Source organism: Nicotiana tomentosiformis, chromosome 11, assembly GCF_000390325.3.
Source record: "Nicotiana tomentosiformis chromosome 11, ASM39032v3, whole genome shotgun sequence".
NCBI lineage: Eukaryota > Viridiplantae > Streptophyta > Magnoliopsida > Solanales > Solanaceae > Nicotiana > Nicotiana tomentosiformis.
The window spans coordinates 117,550,683-117,569,999 of NC_090822.1; the positions used below are offsets into that span (position 1 = coordinate 117,550,683).

Below are 19,317 nucleotides of genomic sequence, written 5' to 3' on the forward strand. Positions count from 1 at the left end.
AATAAATTTTATAGCTCATAAATATAGTAACTCAAACAAAGTTCAAATCAATACTAATGCTAACAAAAGAAATTCAATTCAATACCAGGAATGACGATAGTGTTGGATAATTATTTTAGTTTTACATTGGTTTATAATGAAAATGCATTACTTAGTTTATCTTTTTCTTTAGTGCTTAGTTATGTAATTAATATTAGTACTTATTAGCTATATCTATTTTAGCATGACCTATATATTATTTTTAGATTATGTTAATTTTTATTATGGCCTATTAATTAGCAATATTTATTTATGTAATTTAATTATTTTATCTTTGTTATTGAATATTTTAGTATAATACTATGACTTATCTCATATTATTGTGTTAGTTTCTTGAAAAATAATTATATTGTTGTATTTTACTCGGACTTAAGAAATATTTGGAGTACAAATTACATATTTTATGCTATGACGACTTTACCAGAAAAAAATCCGAAAACCCGAAAATCTCGAGAAAAATCGAGATTGAAAAATCCGACTTTGTTGGTTTGGCTTGGTTTATAAATTTAAAAATCCGACACCATTAGTTTGGTTTGTTAATTGAAAAATTCGAACCAACCCCTAACCTATATACACCTATATATATATATATATATATATATATATATATATATATATATATATATATATATATATATATATATTAGATTCTGCGATTTGCATGCATAGGATACTTGTCTTGCTAGCTATATGTTATATGCACGCTTAGGATTCTTGCCTTTATGCTTAGGCTTTTGACTTTTGTGACTTGGTTTTGGGAGAATTTTCTTGAATTTTGGTTACTCAAATAGTTGTTTTCCCATGATTATTGTCATCATCTCAAGAGACGAAAAAAATAATCATGGGGTTGTATGACTTTAAGTGTTTTTTTGTGAAAAGAGAGAAGAAAGTGGAGGGACCCTAATTTATAGTTGAGGGTTAGATATTGGATTGCTTGGATTTCAACATCATGAACGTTTGAGCCATGAGAGTCTGCAAAAAAGTAAGTACGTTTGGTAGTTTATACTCGAGCATTTTTGTGCCTTTTTTGCTCTTTCCGGATTTTGCATCATTTCTTTTTTCACTTGTGTTGGGGCGAATTTATAGAGTAGTTTACTAGACACGTGAACTTTTATATTATCAAGTCACTTAAAAGATAATAATTATAAGTAATTACTCAATAAAAAGCTAAATTAGTAATTCTGAGAAATAAAATAGACAATCTGTTACAATCAGTTAAGTAACATTGTCAGTGTAAAATTTTAATTAGTGTGATAATGTAATGCAATGTGAAAGTATGGCTCTTCCTCACCCAAGGAAAAAAAAAAGGAAATGAAAAGAGGTGTTCCTCTTTTAGAAAATTGTACTACTAAGTAAAGAAACTAAGGCCACGGTCATAACCACATAATAAGGAAAATTAATTGGAATCGAAGTTCCTAATCTTTTAGAAAATGTTACAAACTAGTCTCAGAGCAAATATATTTTTTAAGAAAAAAGAGGAAGTTAAGATTAAAATAATTGAACATACACAACCATATGAAGTGTAAAAAAAAAAAGATTAAAAAGAGGATGTACGAGTACGACGCAAGCTCAAAGCTAGAAACTAAATAGTCCACCTTTGGCAAATTCTTTTTAGTTATTTAATTATGTGGAGTTGAATTTATGATAACTGAGTAATAATTAATGCGTAAAAGGTACACTAATATTTGTTTGATAACGTGGGGTATAATATATATATGATGGGGTTACATAGCAAAAAAGTGAGGAACATTTATACAAACTTACAGAGTGATATATTATAAGATGGAGACATAAATAATTGCATATGAAGGTCATGCTTAATTATATTGTTTCCTCTCTAATGATCAGTGTCCCTACCCCTCCCATCCTTAACAATCATATCACTCTCCCTATATTTCAACACCCCCTTTCCCTTTGCATTTTTTTTTTTCCGGTCGGTGTACGTTATCTGTATTGAGCCGCGATTTAATTCTGATTCGTTGGACAATCTCACATTTGGAGGATAACGTAAGGTCTCGAATACGAGACCTCTGATTAAGGATAAAGAAGTACTTACCACTCCACCACAACCTTTGTCGGTCCTTTTTTCTTTGTTGATCCTTTTCCTTGCTTTTCTAAAATGTACATTTTGAAAAGAAAAAAATTTATACCATATTTGTAGATTATTCTATTTCACATTTGGTTGGATTTTTTATTCCAATATAAGCAATCTAAAAAATAAGGCAGTTAACTAGGAGTCTAGGACTACAACATGTTTACATCATGTTAAGATTGTTTCCACTGTCAAAATTGTGTAAGTTAAATCTTTTGAAAACTAGTTAACATATATAGACCTCTTCTCAGCATTTAGATCGATATCATCGGATGTGAAGCAAGGATTTTCAGTTTATTAGTTCAGGATTCTAATCGTTTTAAGCTTGGATTTTAAATAATTAGTAATTTATATATATTCAATAATTTTTTTAAAATAAATACAGGGTTCGAACCAAAACTACTGGATTCGACTAAACCCGCTCCCAATATTCTAGTTCCGTCCCGAATATTATGCACTTAAAATATTTTAGAAGGAATGATCAAATGAGCAGCTAAAGGTCATCAGGTCACAAATATAAAAATGGATCCTGTAGCATTAATTAAAAGTTTAGCATCATCAAGTATTTTGCTTTTCCTTAAAAATACCGAATAAATAACATAGACACGGTACCAATATTTTTATGTTTTTAAATACCTAATTCCCATGGTTCTTTCTTGAATGAAGCAGATGGCTAAAAAGAAGGAAAATAGTAGAATTTTTTTCCCTAATGAAAGTCAACTACACTTTCCTATAAAGAGATACTATTTCATTCTTTGTTTTGTAGAATAGAAGTGTATTTTGAGTTATCATGTTCCATCTAAAATCAGTTAAAGCAAATTCAAATTAATTTCAATTCATAAATAATTCACGTCACTTATTATTTTTTAGTGGTGAGAAAGGAGGTAGTCCCAGGGTAAGGGTAAGACTACGTACACATTATCTTTATCAATCTCCACTTGTGAAAATTATACTGAGTATATTGTTATTGTTATTGAAAGTTTGGAGGGAGCCTAAATATTATTTAACTAGATAGATTTTTTTTTCCTTCTCTTAACCCGTAAATAAAATAGTTTTAATATATAAAGCATCATCGGATAGTCGGCATCTTTCAAATTGTGAAAACTTTATGACTTTATCTATGTTCTATCTTCGAAATAATTGCTAATTGGCCTCATTTCTGACTTGTTACTTGAGTTACTTCTCTCAGCTGGTTGAAATTGGAGGAAAATAGAACTCGCAGGAATAAAAGTAAAATATTTCTAATGGAATCTTCTTTATCTATGTTTCCATCTTTGAAATGATTGCTAATTGGCCTTATTTCTGACACATGACTTATTTACCTCTCAAGTTGGATATGTAAAATACAAAGAACAAATGTACAAACACATACTACCATTGCTAGGGTGTACATGGACAGATTTAATTCGATTTCAAAATCGAACTAAACCAATTATATCGGTTTGGATTGATTTGGTTTTGTCGAGTTTTTCGGATTTTTTTGTTATATGAATATTATTTCAATGTTACTTCGTTAAATTTTTTATAAGTAAATATATGTTTAGTAAAAATTTAAAAAAATAACATATATATGATCTATTAAAATATTCTTATGGAAGAATTTTTATGGTAACACATGATGGTTATTTTTTAGTCGTCTCAGAATAATTTTACTTTGATGTACACTTTCAAGGTTAACCGAATTTAATAATTTAACATAAAAATAAATATGAACCTATAAAATGATGTGTTCTTTTTAATTTTAAATTATCGAAATCTCATTTCAAATTCGAAAAAGATATAAGAATTTAATAGAGCTTGACATATGAATATGGAAGAACAAATAGATTGACACATTTTACTAACACTTGATAAGAAAGTGATCATACAACCCATTATTTAAAGTTAAAAAATATGGAGCACTTCATATTTAACTAAATATTACATTCCATAAGAGAATCACAAATATTTCTGTCACGACCCAAACCGATGGGCCGCGACGGGCACCCGGTACCTTACTCAACCGAGTACCAACATAACGTATCTTTCGTATCATACTATCATAGGTAAATGAGCCGGAGAGGCTGTCGTGAGATAAGTAGAATAAAACATGAGGAAATACTCAAAATAGGGTGACCCAACTTGATATACCGACTTATACATATGACGCACTGGCCTATAAGGCCATACCAGTATCCGTATACATGACATATGTCTACAAGCCTTTAAGAGTACATAAATATCATAAAGGTCGGGACAGAGCCCCGCCATACCAAACAATACATATTCAAATCATACTGACCAAATAGGCAACTTCGGAGCAAGTGCAGTTCACAAACACCTTCTGTTGAGCTGATAGCCTACTAGGAGAACTCTCAACCTGTCTATCGGGACCTGCGGACATGAAACGCAGCGTCTCCAGGCAAAAGGGACGTCAGTACAAATAAAGTACCAAGCATGTAAGGCATGGCAGTAGTATATAAAAGATATGAAAGAAACATGGAGTAAAGAACTCAACCTGAAATTCTGAATAGCTCTGTGAATCATGAAAATTTATAATGTCATGCATGTGCGTATAAATTCCATACCATGCATAGGTATATGCGTACATAACATCATCAAGCCTCTGAGGGCATCCCATCATATCATCTTAGCTACAATGGGCAAAATCATCAACGTATACCAACTGATCAGGTGGTGGTGCGTATATAAAGTCATACCCTTTTTTCATATACCATATACATATAATATACGCGTATATAACACCTTCTGGTCGTGGGTCAATGTACATGTATAAATGCATGAAATGCATAAGAAATACGTTAATAAGATTTCTCGAATATCATAAAATCAATATGCCTTTCGGATAAACTTTATCAAATATGTATTTTTCTGAGACCCATGAACAAAGGATATAATAATAATTCATATGGGGAATCAAGAATATAGACACCCCTAGTATTTTTATGAATAGAGCCATTTATAAAAGTTGCGTATTTTGCTCGTTTCGTTTGTATCATTTGGATCATGCCGAAAAGAAAGAAGGGATAGCCTTAACATACCTTAACTCCGTTCAGTCCTTAATACCTTCCAAGAAATTCTTCAAACAACTCAATTCAATCTACCACATCATAAGGAGATTCAAAATTAGTGTTGAGTAAAGGCTAAGTCTGCAACTTAAACTAGTAGCTCGTTTACGTAAATTTGGGCAGCATCTCCCCTATAACTAGGTCCTCTTCCAATACCATATATCAACAACAACAAGAACACAACAATAATAACATGTAAGCATCATTTTTCAAACTTATCTCTATCACAATATACCACAAAACAGCCCACGCACCCTAATCACTTCATACATAAAACGACAACCAAAATAGTGTCAAACAACTTAAAAAAATATAACTTAATCGGTTTTTCCGTAACTTAAATCCGATTTTTTCCAAACTTCATATTTTCTATCCAAACATCATATATAGCCATATTATGACTTTAAAATTATTTAAATAATGATTAACAAGTCTCATATTCATTACGTCACATTGGGACACACAAGGTGTAACAATCTTACCCCCTTAGAAACATTCGTCCTTGAATGTTAAACTCCCAAATCTATAAAAATTTTGGCAGAGTCTCATCTGTAACGGTACTACTACCAACTTGTCACACAGCAAACCCAACAATACAAAGCCACATAGAGCCACAATCATCAATAACATCAATGGCCTCACACGACTAATAACAGTAACTAACATAAGAATCAAGTACCATATACGTACCTAAAGGCTGTGATGTCTCAGTCTGATCCTCCTCCGGAAGTTGAAACAAGTGAGGATACCTAGTCTTCATTTCTTATTCAGCTTCTCGAGTCATCTCCTCCACATTATTGTTAATCCAAAGTACTTTAACCAAAACTACATCCTTAGTTCTTAATCTCTGAACTTGTCTATCTAGTATAACAATGGGAGCTTACTTATATGATAGTTGCTCTGTAACCTGAACATCGTCAACTGGAATTACTTTAAAGGGATCTCTAATATACCTACGGAGCATAGACACATGAAATACTAGATGTACAGACTCCAATTTGGAAGGCAAGTCTAATTCATATGCTACTTGGCCTACTCTGCGTATAATCTTATAAGGTCCAATGTACTGAGGGCTAAGCTTTCCGTTCTTACCAAATCTCATAATGCCTTTCATCGGTAATACCTTTAGGAATACCCTTTCATCTACCTGAAACTCCAAGTCTCGTCGTCGATTATCTGCATAAGACTTCTGACGACTCTGTACTGCTAATAGCCTTTCCCTTATAAGCTTAATCTTCTCAACTGCCTGTTGTACCAACTCTGGTCCTACTAACTTAGTTTCCTCAATCTTGAACCATCCTATAGGAGACCTACACTTTCGTCCGTAAAGAGCTTCGTATGGAGCCATCTGAATACTGAAATGAAAACTATTATTATATGCAAACTCAATAGGTGGAAGATGATCATCACAACTACTCCTGAAGTCCATCACACAAGACCATAGCATATCCTCTAGTGTCTGAATAGTACGTTCAGGCTGACTGTCTGTCTGGGGATGAAATATTGTACTAAGACTTACCTGAGTCCCCAATCCTTTTTGGAAGGACCTCCAGAAATTAGTTGTAAACTGAGCACCTCTATATGAGATGATAGATATATGGACACCATGAAGTCGTACTATCTCCCTAATGTAAAGCCTTGCATAATCCTCTACTGAGTAAGTAGTCCCGACAAACAGAAAATAGCTAATTTTGTAAGTCTAGCGACAATAACCCATATAGAATCGAACTTACGCTGGGTACGAGGTAAGCCTATGATGAAATCCATATTAATCACTTCCCATTTCCAAGTCGGAATATCTATAGCCTATAATAATCCACCGAATTTCTGATGCTCAATCTTAACTTGCTGACAATTTGGGCACTGAGCAACAAACTCTGTTATATCCTTCTTCATTCCGTCCCATCAGTATATTCCCCTGATATCATGATACATCTTAGTCGCTCCTGGATGAATAGAATAACGAGAATAGTGAGCTTCTCCCATAACCTGCTGGCGCAACCCTGCCACATTAGGAACACATAATCGACCTCGATATTTGAGGACTCCATCTCCTGTAATTTCAAATGGTGTATTCTCCTTTTGAGGGGATGTATCTCTGTAATGAGTTAGCACAAGATCCTCATACTGGCATTCCTTCACTTCAGTTACTAAAGAGGATGTTGCCGTGTCCTAAATAGTAACTCCGGTATCACCCGAGTTCAGTAATCGAACTCTAAGACTAGCTAGCTGATGAATCTCATGGGCTATTCCACACTTCTCTGGCTGTAAATATGACAGGCTACCCATAGATCTACGGCTGAGGGTGTCGACTACTACATTCGCCTTCCTCAGATGGTATAAAATATCAACGTCATAGTCTTTCAGTAGCTCCAACCATATCCTTTGGCGTAAATTCAATTTTTTTTGATTGAAGATATATTAAAGGCTCTTATGACCGTATAGATATCAACATGAATGCCATACAAATAGCGCGTCCATATCTTTAGTACATGAATCACCGCTAACTCTAAATCGTGGGTCGAATAATTCTTCCTGTGCTTTCTTAGTTCTCTTTAAACATAAGCAATTATTTTTCATAGTCGTTCTGCCACTTGTTGCATGAATACATGGCTTATCTCATTGCCCACAAATACTGGAATTTCCTGTAACTCATATGATCTCAAATATTATCTTTTGATTTTTTTTTTCCCGTTCATTAGCCACGATAGGTGCCATTTTCTTATGGAGTACATACAATGTTGTTGTGAGACTGTTGTTACAATACTATTTCTTCATTATGTCATTATGCTTAAGTTGAAGCCTTCTTCCCTATTCCCTCAGCTAGTCTTTCTTTGTAGTACTTAAGAGAGACCCTTTGACTTCTGTAAAGCTGCGAGCTTATTACATCGTATACCCGAAAGAATTTTTGATGTTCTTACTCACCAATAATTATCTTTAATTACTTACCTCCGCACCCTTGTGCTCGTAAGGTTGATTCTGAACTGAAATTTTTTGACTGTCTTCTCAGTGGCACCATTTTCTTTTCGTAACATTTATGCGGTACCTTTAACAACCCCAACTCCTATCTGAATATTTTTCAAGGATTACGATGTCATCATATTTGCGAGACCGAATTCCCTATGTTGGGTTTCGCTATGTTTATCTTGCACAACCTGCTGATTTGTCGGTACCCTCTTATTTAGCAATGGCTAGGCTCTTCCTGAATCAACTACTAACTATACGTTAGTCCATTGTCATATCTATATTCTGTGTAATCTCTCGTGGGTTATATCCTTTGTCTTAACTTACCCCGCACACTTGCTCCTTACGTATCCAATGTTCATTTGCACTTATTTATCAATAATATCTAGTGATGGAACCCTTACTGCCTCTCCCCGTCGTCATGCTTACATAATGTTCTGGAGTCGTATCATATCCGTAGGATCTGAATAAATGCAATCTCATTCCTTTCGCCTTTCTACCACCTTCTTCCTTTAATATTCCATAGTTACCTTAACCACATAACTCCGACTTAATACCATATCACACCATTTTCCCCCTTTAGGGGAGTACTAATATTTATTGCTATGAAGATTTACCTATAAATATTTTACCTCTTCATATTTGGCATCTTTTCACATCTTCACGGACTCTTACTTGCCTTACGGTAACCCTTCTGTAGCAGGGATAATTTAATTTCTTACACATAAAGGTGACACCTAATGTAACTGTCACACTTAGTCCTTTAGCTTAACTCTGCTCACAACTCTTATTTTAGGGAAGCGTCTTCCTGAATGACCTTTAAAGGTTATTCTTCTGTTGTCCATTCAATTATCGTCAGAATGTGACCTATAAAATTCTCACGATGTCAACTATTATCAAATCCTTCGGTCCCGAATTCATGTTAAGTTTATCGTATTCACTATCCCCTACTAATTTCTATTACTCCGGGGTCTAACTTTTCCTTCTCGTAATCATATATGAGTCACCAACTCATTTCTCGAAATGGGGACATGAATTTATGACTTATACTCTTTTATTGTCTTAAGGCTTGTAGCTTCTTGTCTTTTCCTTCACTTGACAATAGAATCTGTAGTCTTGTCATGTTTTAACTTACCGTTATCACCCATATAACACATCTTACTCATGATGCTTCATTTACTCTCTCTTCTTATTCTCCAGATAATATTTCTGTCTATTGCCTTATTATGAAAACTTCTTAAACATTCTTTCATTTTTAGCCCCCTTGATTTAACTCACTAGCTCTTCGGGTTACCTAACACTCTCTCTTTACTAGGGACGAGAGCCATACAAAGGTAAATATTTATCCTTTCTAGGATTCCAATGCCAATCTTCTCAAATTTTTGAACATTTTAGTAGTCATATCTGATTGTACTATTCTAGAGTGCACCATCTGGGTGTCTCACAAGGAGAACCATTACCACGTTTACAATATCCCTCAGAAATGCGAGCTAATGATAACAATCCATCCACAATTTTGGGTTACTCAAACCCAAGATGGATGCTAATACCCCATCCTTCTCTTAAATTATATTTGTTAGCTCCCACAGGGCATAACTGAAATGGGTGTTGTCAAGTGAATATATCTTTGTTATTGTTGAAAGTAACTCAGAATGCTTATATTTCTCTGCCTGAATTGTAAATACAGATAATCTCACTAACTGCGTACCTCGTATCCTTCTTCACCTAGCTTCTTTTACTTGTTAAAACTTGTATCTCCCTTATAATTCTCTCGTTGCTTTTTACCATAGGGGTAGATAGATATTCATGACTTAGGGCTCCTTATCAAGAGGCTCACATGTCGTAGTACACACATATCTATTGAAAGCCTTATATTTACTCATCATAAGCATGACGCAAAATCGAGTTCCTCTGACTCAACTCTTCCACAACCATATTCAATCTCTTACCAACTGTCTTTCTGGATGTAGATGTCATTGTATAACTAATAAAATAGAATTTAGGAATTTGAATTTCTTACAACTGAGCTCTACCACACGATCTAGAGTAAGAACAAAAATTGATAGTCCTTAATGCCATGCAGCCTCCTGCTTATAAGTATGGTGTACAACACACCCATTAGCAAGACTCTACTAGACACGGCTTGTAGACTCCCTAGGCTAAGACTGCTCTAATACCACTTTTGTCACGACCCAAACCGATGGACCGCGACGGGCACTCGGTAATTTACTCAACCGAGTACTAACGTAACGTATCTTTCGTATTATACTATCATAGGTAAATGAGCCGGAGAGGCTGTCGTGAGATAAGTAGAATAAAATATGAGAAAATACTCAATAGAGGGTGACCCAACTTGATATACCGACTTATACATATGACGTACTGGCCTATAAGGCCATACTAGTATCCGTATACATGACATTTGTCTACAAGTCTCTAAGAGTACATAATTATCATAAAGGTCGAGACAGAGCCCCACCATATCAAACAATACATAATCAAATCATACTGACCAAATAGGCAACTCCGCAGTAAGTGGAGTGCACAAACACCTTCTGCTGAGCTGATAGCCTACTAGGAGAACTCTCAACCTGTATATTGGGACCTGCGGACATGAAACGCAGCGTCCCCAGGCAAAAAGGACGTCAGTACAAATAAAGTACCGAGTATGTAAGGCATGACAGTAGTATATAAAAGACATAAAAGAAACATGGAGTAAAGAACTCAACCTGAAATTCTGAATAGCTCTGTGAATCATGAAAATTTATAATGTTATGCATGTGCATATAAATGTCATACCATGCATAAATACATGCGCACATAACATTATCAAGCCTCTGCGGGCATCCCATCATATCATCTTAGCCACCGTGGGCAAAATCATCAACGTATACCAGCTGATCAGGTGGTGGTGCGTATATAACGCCATAACTTTTTTCCATATCCCATATACATATAATATATGCGTATATAACGCCTTCTGGTCATGGGTCAATGTACATGTATAAATGCATGAAATGCATAAGAAATATGTTAATAAGATTTTTCGAACGTCATAAAATCAATATGCCTTTCGGACAAACTTTATCAAATGCGTATTTTTTCTGAGACCCATAAACAGAGAATATAATAATAATTCACATGGGGATTCAAGAATACAGACACCCGTAGTATTTCTATGATAGAGCCATTTATGAAAATTGCGTATTTTGCTCGTTTTGTTTGTATCAGTTGGATCATGTCAAAAAGAAATAAGGGATAGCCTTAACATACCTTAACTCCGTTGAGTCCTTAATACCTTTCAATAAATTCTTCAAATAACTCAATTCAATCTACCACATCATAAGGAGATTCAAAATCAGTGCCGAGTAAAGACTAAGTCCGCAACTTAAACTAGTAGCTCGTTTACGTAGATTTTGGCAGCATCTCCCCTCTAACTAAGCCCTCCTCCAATACCATATACCAACAAAAATAAGAATACAACAATAACAATATGTAAGCATCATTTTCCAATCTTATCTCCATCACAATATACCACAAAACAGCCCACGCACACCCTAATCACTTCATATATAAAATAACAACCAAAGTATGTCAAATAACTTAAAAAAATATAACGACGAACGACCAGCCCACCATTCCGTCATTATGTGGTATTTCTCCACACAATTTTTCCTCCAAAACTTTATTAAATAGTAGAAAAATATACAGCCCAAAGGCAACATAAAATAGCCCACAAAATAGTCCACTACAAGTCAAATAACTCGAACTCACGACTTCCGATCACCGTCCCGTGAGTTCTAACTATAAGAAAACGAATTTATCAACATCCCTTGATATTTAAACACTTAAATACAGAAAGTACACGTTTTATTAACAATGAAATACCTTCCAAAATTCAAACTACAAAGAAAAAAAGAGACGATATAGCGATACTTACGTCGTAGGGATCGTTTTAATGTTATTGCTTCTTGATTCCGTGCCAGGGATGATAATCTTATTTGAAGCTCTTGCAGAGAGCTTAAGAGTAAAGTTAGGGGTGTTATTTGGGTGTGTTCTCTGGAAAAATGGAGAAAGAGACGAGATGGGATGTAAATATCCCATTTTTTAAAAAAAGTATAAAAAAGGTGCTACTTGGCACACTATGATTGACCCTTTTTCCAACGCTTATAACTTTTTATCCGGGTGTCGTATGAATGAACGGTTAAGAGAGTTGGAAACTACATTCCAAGGCCTTCAATATGATATATAATATGTCTCAAAAAGACCTCATATAGCACACAAAATTTATTTCTCAAAAAACTTTATTACAAGGCAAATCCTTAGTCGGTTTTTTCGCAAATTAAATCCGATTTTTCCAAACTTCATATTTTCTATCCAAACATCATATATAGCCATATTATGACTTTAGAATTATTTAAATTATGATTAACAAGTCTCATATTCATTACGTTACCTTATGACGCACATGGTGTAACAATCTTCCCCCCTTAGTAGGATTTTCCGATTCATTTACCGAATACCAAATCAAACCAAACCTAATCGGGTTTTTAATCAGTTTGACTTTTTGGTTTGGTTCGGTTTGACTTTTCGGTTTGGTACGATTTTTCGATTGGGTTTGTACACCCCTAACCATAGCTATACTCAGAGGCGCGAAGTAAGAATTTGAATTTGATGGGTTCAGAATTATAATTTTTTTAAGTTACTGAATTTTAAATTAATAATTTATACATATTCAATAGATTTTTTAAGACAAATATAAAGTTTGAACAATAACTAATGAGTTCGGCTGAACCCACATCCCATATTCTGGCTCCGCGCTCAGCTATGATCCATGCCTTGTAGAAAGCTCTACACATACAATGAGAGTTCTTTTGTCAAGAAAGCGTTCAACTTTCATGAACTGATAATGTAAAAAGTTATTATACTAAGTCACTTAGAAAATACTTGTAAATACTTCGTAATAAGTGAGAATAGTAACCTGAAAAATAAAACGTATAAGTTAAAATCAATATATAAGTTAAATCGGCTGTCAAAAACTTAAACATTGCATTTAGAGTGACTAAAATGGTTTTGTAAAAATTGCACGGTGCACCCTATTTGGTCGCCCCCATTTAACCTATACCCACTTTTTAAAATTTTTTTAACTTGTACCCACTGTTTAAATAACTTCAGGCCTCTTTCTCCTCCTCCTTCTCCTCCTCCTTCTCCTCCTTCGTTAATAGTTGTACCCACTATCTTATTCATCTCGTTTCTTTCTTTCCTCTTTTATTTTCTCTTTCTTTATTTATTTCCATTAATTTTGGCTTTTTTGAAACTTAAGATCGCCGATTTTCCAAATATCTTACATGGAGCGTAGTTATATATTTCTACAGCGTGAATGTTCTATCATATTTATTTAACCTACGGGTTAAGTCAAATTACTATTTTTCTCTCAAAAATAAAACTTCAGGCCTCTTCATGTCGAAAATATTTTTCAGTCTTTAATCTTTGAAATGAACAGCATCAATCGCTGCTAATCATGATCTATTAAATTCATTGTTGTTTAGAACTTCATCTCTAAGAATGCTGAAGTTCAGCAAATATAAACAAAAATTTCAGCTCTTAGAATGCTGAAATTTAGCAAATAAAAAATAAATTTCAGTCCTGAAGTTCATCACAAACAGAACAAAGCTCCAGGTAAAACATGCTGAAATTCAGCAAATACAGAACAAAGCTTCAACTAAAACATGCTGAAGTTCAGCAAATACAGAACAAAGCTTCAGCTACTAGAATGCCGAAGTGCAATAATTACAAACAAAAACTTCAGCCAAAACATGTTGTTGTTTTATTGAACTGAAGTTTGCCATTTGCACTAGAATGCTAAAGTGCAGCAACTACAAACAAAAACTTCAGCCAAAACATAATGTTGTTTTATTGAATTGAAGTTTGCCATTTGCACTATGAACTGAAGTTTGCGTGATTGCCTTTGCAAGTCAGGCCAAATTTCATACAAAAATATCTGAAGTTTTGCTACACTTCAGGCAAAATATTCTGAAGCTCAAACTTTAGACATAAATTTTTGCTACTTCAGGCCCGTATGTTTGAAGTTACGCGAAAAGTGGGTATGCTTGCAATTTTTTTCGCAAAGCGGATATAAGTTAAAAGGTGACCCAAAAAGCGGGTATAGATGCAAAACACACCAATGGTTTTTCCTATCTGAATTTAAAGTTGATGTACTTATACCAGTTTAAGAAAACAATATTTATGCAACAATACTTCATTAAGGTCCAGATTAATATTTCATATATTATGCATCCTCTAGACCACTCCTATTTGCTTCCTACTTCCATAATTAATGATCCCATTTATTGTTTTCTTTGTATAATTTTTGTCAAATATCTCACGGATCATCATAATCTCACTTTAATAAGAAAATATCCGAAGATTTGACTAAACCAAGAATTGTTTGGGTACAGATTTTAGATTAGTAGAAGCCGTTTTGAATTTAAACTGATTTCATTTAAACAAATAAATCTTGGATAATCAATTTTATTGGAAAAAATAATATATATATATATATATATATGGTATGAAAATATCCAAACTTGACAGGCCCTAGAATCTGATCCTAGCTTCCATAATAACCTTTAAATAAACGGGTCAAGATCTGAGGCTGCTGGAGAATTGGAGGCAAAGGCAGGTGCATGATGTAAATTTAATGGGTTCAACTTTTTAAATTTTTAGTATTAAACTCATTATATTGTTAGAATTCGGGTTCAAATCTAATAAGTATTGAGATTTTAATAGATTTTTACGTATAAATCGATACTCCGTATTATAGTTATAGATTCAAATGAACTCATAGCTGAAAAGCTACATCCGCCCGTGATGGGAGGTCATGATCAAGGCACTAAGAAAATGATGGATACAACACATCTCTTCATATAAATGTACTAAGACCAGGCATAAGGCATTGTTATCATACTTATGAGGAGACAAAAATTTTTTTAAAAAAAAGAAAAAAAAAGATTTGTCTTTTTGAGATCACATGCATGAAACTAAAAGATGAATAAAAATCAGATCAGAGAAATAAGGACAATGTAACAAGTAGACTGATAGGTTTATTATTAATATTAATTGTGATGCGAATATTTTTGCAGTGGGATTCCCACAGATCTTCCCCACGTTAAGGTCAAGTGCATCTTATGATGTTTATCTCAACGTAAGATCTACTAAATTCTAAAAAACAATTTCTAGGCATCTATCTCATCATTGCCTATATAAACATACTATATAAGTACAGCTAATGAAGAATATTCCAAGTTCGTAACTATTCTACTTTTTTATACCCCTTTATTTAAGAGGAGTAATATCTTTACTAATTTATTTTTCCTTTTCTTTTAGGTTGAAAATAGTACTTTAACCTAAATTAATTAAGAGCGTGTGTCGGTTTATTCATGACTCATTGGAGCTAAGACTGATTTTGTGTACCTCGTATTTTAATGGGAAAATGACACAATATAGCCCTCTCAAAATAATAACTGAAAAAATATATATATTTTTTCGGTTACGAAATATAAATAATTTCTGGCATATGCTAAAAGTAATTTTTTTTAATTTTAAGTCTTTTCAATAGTACCATGGCACATAGGTAAACTTGGGATTATGTGTTTCTTCAGCTAATAGTAAAAAAGAAAAAAGAAAAAAAAAAAAAAATTTCAACTTTTTTAGTAAGTATGCCGTTTCAAATTAAGTCTATTCTGAATATCGAGAAATTGGGAGAAAGAGATGAATATTTCTAATTACTAATTACAGTTTAGAGTATGAAAACAAGAGAGAAAACTATGTATTATAGTCGCTCCAAAAAATAATAACCGGCAATATATATATATATATATATTATACATAAACATAATCAGTATATATTTTTTTTATATATTTGACTAACAGATATAATTAATTTGTCGATCGGCCAAATGCATAACTTGCCCAAAAAAATCAAAATTTAGAGGAGCAGGCCATGCGGTTTAAATGGGCCAAAAGAAAGGGGAAGCCCAAACAAGAAAGCAGTTAGCAGTTACTAACGACCACTGATGAATATGTGACACGTGGCAACAATGGACAAAAGCAAAAACCAAAACCAAAACCAACGAATAACTAACGGACAGCCAGGTTTTGAGATAGCAAAAATTGCGGGTTTTTTTAGCATTTAAAGAGAATACCATATGATTGTTTTTTAGCGTTGGGTTTCATTTGAATTTTTCTTGTTTTTGCATTTGGAACTCATAGCCAACCGTGGGCACCACTAACTAATTCCTCCTACGACCTCTTCCTAAAGCTCCCTGTTTTATACACAAAGGTAATTTAAATGAATTTAGAATTTAAACTTAGTAGGTACTATGCATCGATTGCCTCTGTTGTGTCAATGTTTATTTTTCTGTGCGTTCATTATAGACAAACATCGCTATTAATGTGAGTTGAAGCTGTATTTTTTGATTTCTTGGGTTATACTTCGAACTTGATTCTTGATTGTTCATAACAATCACATTATGGTGGACAATTGGATAAACTTATTAGGTCTGTTTTTTATTGGTTTCAAATGTAGGAATGTAGTTGGATTGAAGATAGATTCTTGGATCCTTATCCAATGGATTTGATAATTTATTTAGCAATACTATCAATGTTAGTGGGAAGATGAATCTTGTTCTTTGTGTGTTACTGCTTGATTTGGACTGCCAATTCCACTTGCTCTTGGTTGATTAATGGTGTTTTGGCTGTTATCTATTATCTGTTTGTTTCCGTTTGATGATCTTTCTAATTTGAGGCTGTCAATTTTGTTCACGGCAGTAGATAAAAATGGCAGACGGTGAGGATATTCAGCCACTCGTCTGTGATAATGGGACTGGAATGGTCAAGGTATGTACAACAGAATTGAAAGTATCCAAAAATTTAAATGTTCGCTATTATTAAAAGGGTAGCCCACCGTACTAAGCTACCACTGTCCACGAGGTCCGGAGAAGGTCTGACCACATTGGTCTATTGTACTCTATATTGCTCGGATCTTCTAAAAATACTGTCGCAGCCGTGCAAGATCCGACATGGGTGCGGCAGCATTTCTAGAGAGGATCTAAGCAACATAAATTGTACTAAACCCCCACTATACACGAGGTTCGAGTAAAGTCGGACCACGTTGGTCTATTGTATGTTACATTGGTCGGATCTTCCAAAAATATCGTTGCACCGGCGTAAGATCCAACATGGGTGTTCAACACTTCTAGCAAGGATCTGAGTGGTATAAATTAGTATATGAAACCTTACCTTTAAGAAGTTATTTTCACAGCTTGAACTCGTGACTTCTTGGTGTGAGAAATTTTACCTTTGCGCCATGCTCCCCTTCAATTGTTATGCTATTATAAAGCATAAAAAAATTACCACTGCTTTGGTAGTTATTTATTCGTCTTTTGTATTACGTGCCCATTTTATAGGCAGGGTTTGCTGGAGATGATGCTCCAAGAGCAGTATTTCCGAGTATTGTTGGTCGCCCACGCCACACAGGTGTGATGGTTGGCATGGGGCAAAAAGATGCATATGTTGGTGATGAAGCTCAATCCAAACGTGGTATTCTAACTTTGAAATATCCAATTGAACATGGTATTGTTAGCAACTGGGATGATATGGAGAAAATCTGGCATCATACATTTTACAACGAACTTCGTGTTGCGCCAGAGGAACACCCTGTACTACTCACTGAAGCACCTCTTAACCCGAAGGCTAATCGCGAAAAGATGACTCAAATCATGTTTGAGACATTTAATACTCCTGCTATGTATGTCGCCATTCAAGCCGTTCTATCCCTTTATGCCAGTGGCCGTACAACAGGTGAACACTTTCTCCTGTATCCAAACTCAAGGTTGTTGTAGGAACCCATAAAGTTTAAATTCTGGATTCGCCTCTGCTCCTGTTTAATTTTTTCCTTGAAATTATCTAGAGCTTGGACGATTCTGCTTTAACATCAGATGTTTTAATGTTACGTAGGTATTGTCCTGGATTCTGGTGATGGTGTTAGCCACACTGTCCCAATTTATGAGGGATATGCTTTGCCACATGCTATCCTCCGTCTTGATTTAGCTGGTCGTGACTTGACTGATCATCTAATGAAAATCTTAACAGAGCGAGGCTACTCGTTCACCACTACTGCTGAACGAGAAATCGTGAGGGATGTGAAGGAAAAACTCTCCTACATTGCTCTTGACTTTGAGCAGGAAATGGAAACGTCGAAAACTAGCTCTTCTGTTGAGAAGAGCTACGAATTGCCCGATGGTCAAGTGATTACCATCGGTGCTGAACGTTTCCGATGCCCTGAAGTCCTTTTCCAACCTTCAATGATTGGAATGGAAGCTGCAGGCATTCACGAAACGACTTATAACTCGATCATGAAGTGCGACGTGGATATCAGAAAGGATCTGTATGGAAATATTGTACTCAGTGGCGGTTCGACTATGTTTCCTGGAATTGCTGATAGGATGAGTAAGGAAATTACTGCCTTAGCTCCAAGCAGTATGAAAATTAAGGTGGTAGCTCCACCTGAGAGGAAGTATAGTGTTTGGATTGGAGGTTCTATTTTGGCTTCTTTAAGTACTTTCCAACAGGTGAGTGAAAATTTGGAATTTGACATTAACATTAACATTTACATCTATTGACAATATTCTGTGTTTATAGTTGTTAGAATAGTCTCATATCGGCCGTAGATAAGGTAATTGGTCTCCTTATACGATCTTGGCTATCCTCATGAACTAATTTTTGAGATGAGGATTGCCCGAAACCATATAAGGAGACCAATTACCCCATCTATACAGCCGATGGGGGACTATTTCGTATCGTAACTTGTTATATAATGATTAAACTACACTGACTATAATTCTATGTTGTTTTTTGAAATGCAGATGTGGATTGCAAAGGCAGAATATGATGAATCTGGACCATCCATTGTGCACAGAAAATGCTTCTAATTCTTTAGACATGTGATATTTTTATTATGTCTCTTTATCGCTGTAACAATGGCAAACAAAATTTTCAGAATTGACAGTAAAACCAGATACTTCAATGTAGATTTTCTTTTGTTGTGAACTTTTGTCCTTCAATGCTAACTCCAATTGTTTTCCATTATGTCCG

The 19,317-nt window shown here is 34.5% G+C and overlaps 1 protein-coding gene across 2 annotated transcripts; it reads left to right on the forward strand.

Moving 5' to 3' along the window:
* Window positions 1-16,374: 16,374 nt before the first annotated feature.
* LOC104111011 (actin) lies at window positions 16,375-19,311 on the forward strand. Of its 2 annotated transcripts, none has more exons than XM_009620607.4 (5): window positions 16,375-16,504; window positions 16,996-17,061; window positions 17,631-18,024; window positions 18,181-18,794; window positions 19,089-19,311. In XM_009620607.4, exons 2-5 carry the CDS (start codon window positions 17,002-17,004, stop codon window positions 19,152-19,154), a joined length of 1,134 nt encoding a protein of 377 aa, XP_009618902.1. In that variant the 5' UTR covers window positions 16,375-16,504; window positions 16,996-17,001; the 3' UTR covers window positions 19,155-19,311. The 2 variants fall into 2 exon arrangements, with proteins under 2 accessions (XP_009618902.1, XP_009618901.1); XM_009620606.4 differs by having other exon boundaries at window positions 16,376-16,504; window positions 16,993-17,061.
* Window positions 19,312-19,317: the final 6 nt, after the last annotated feature.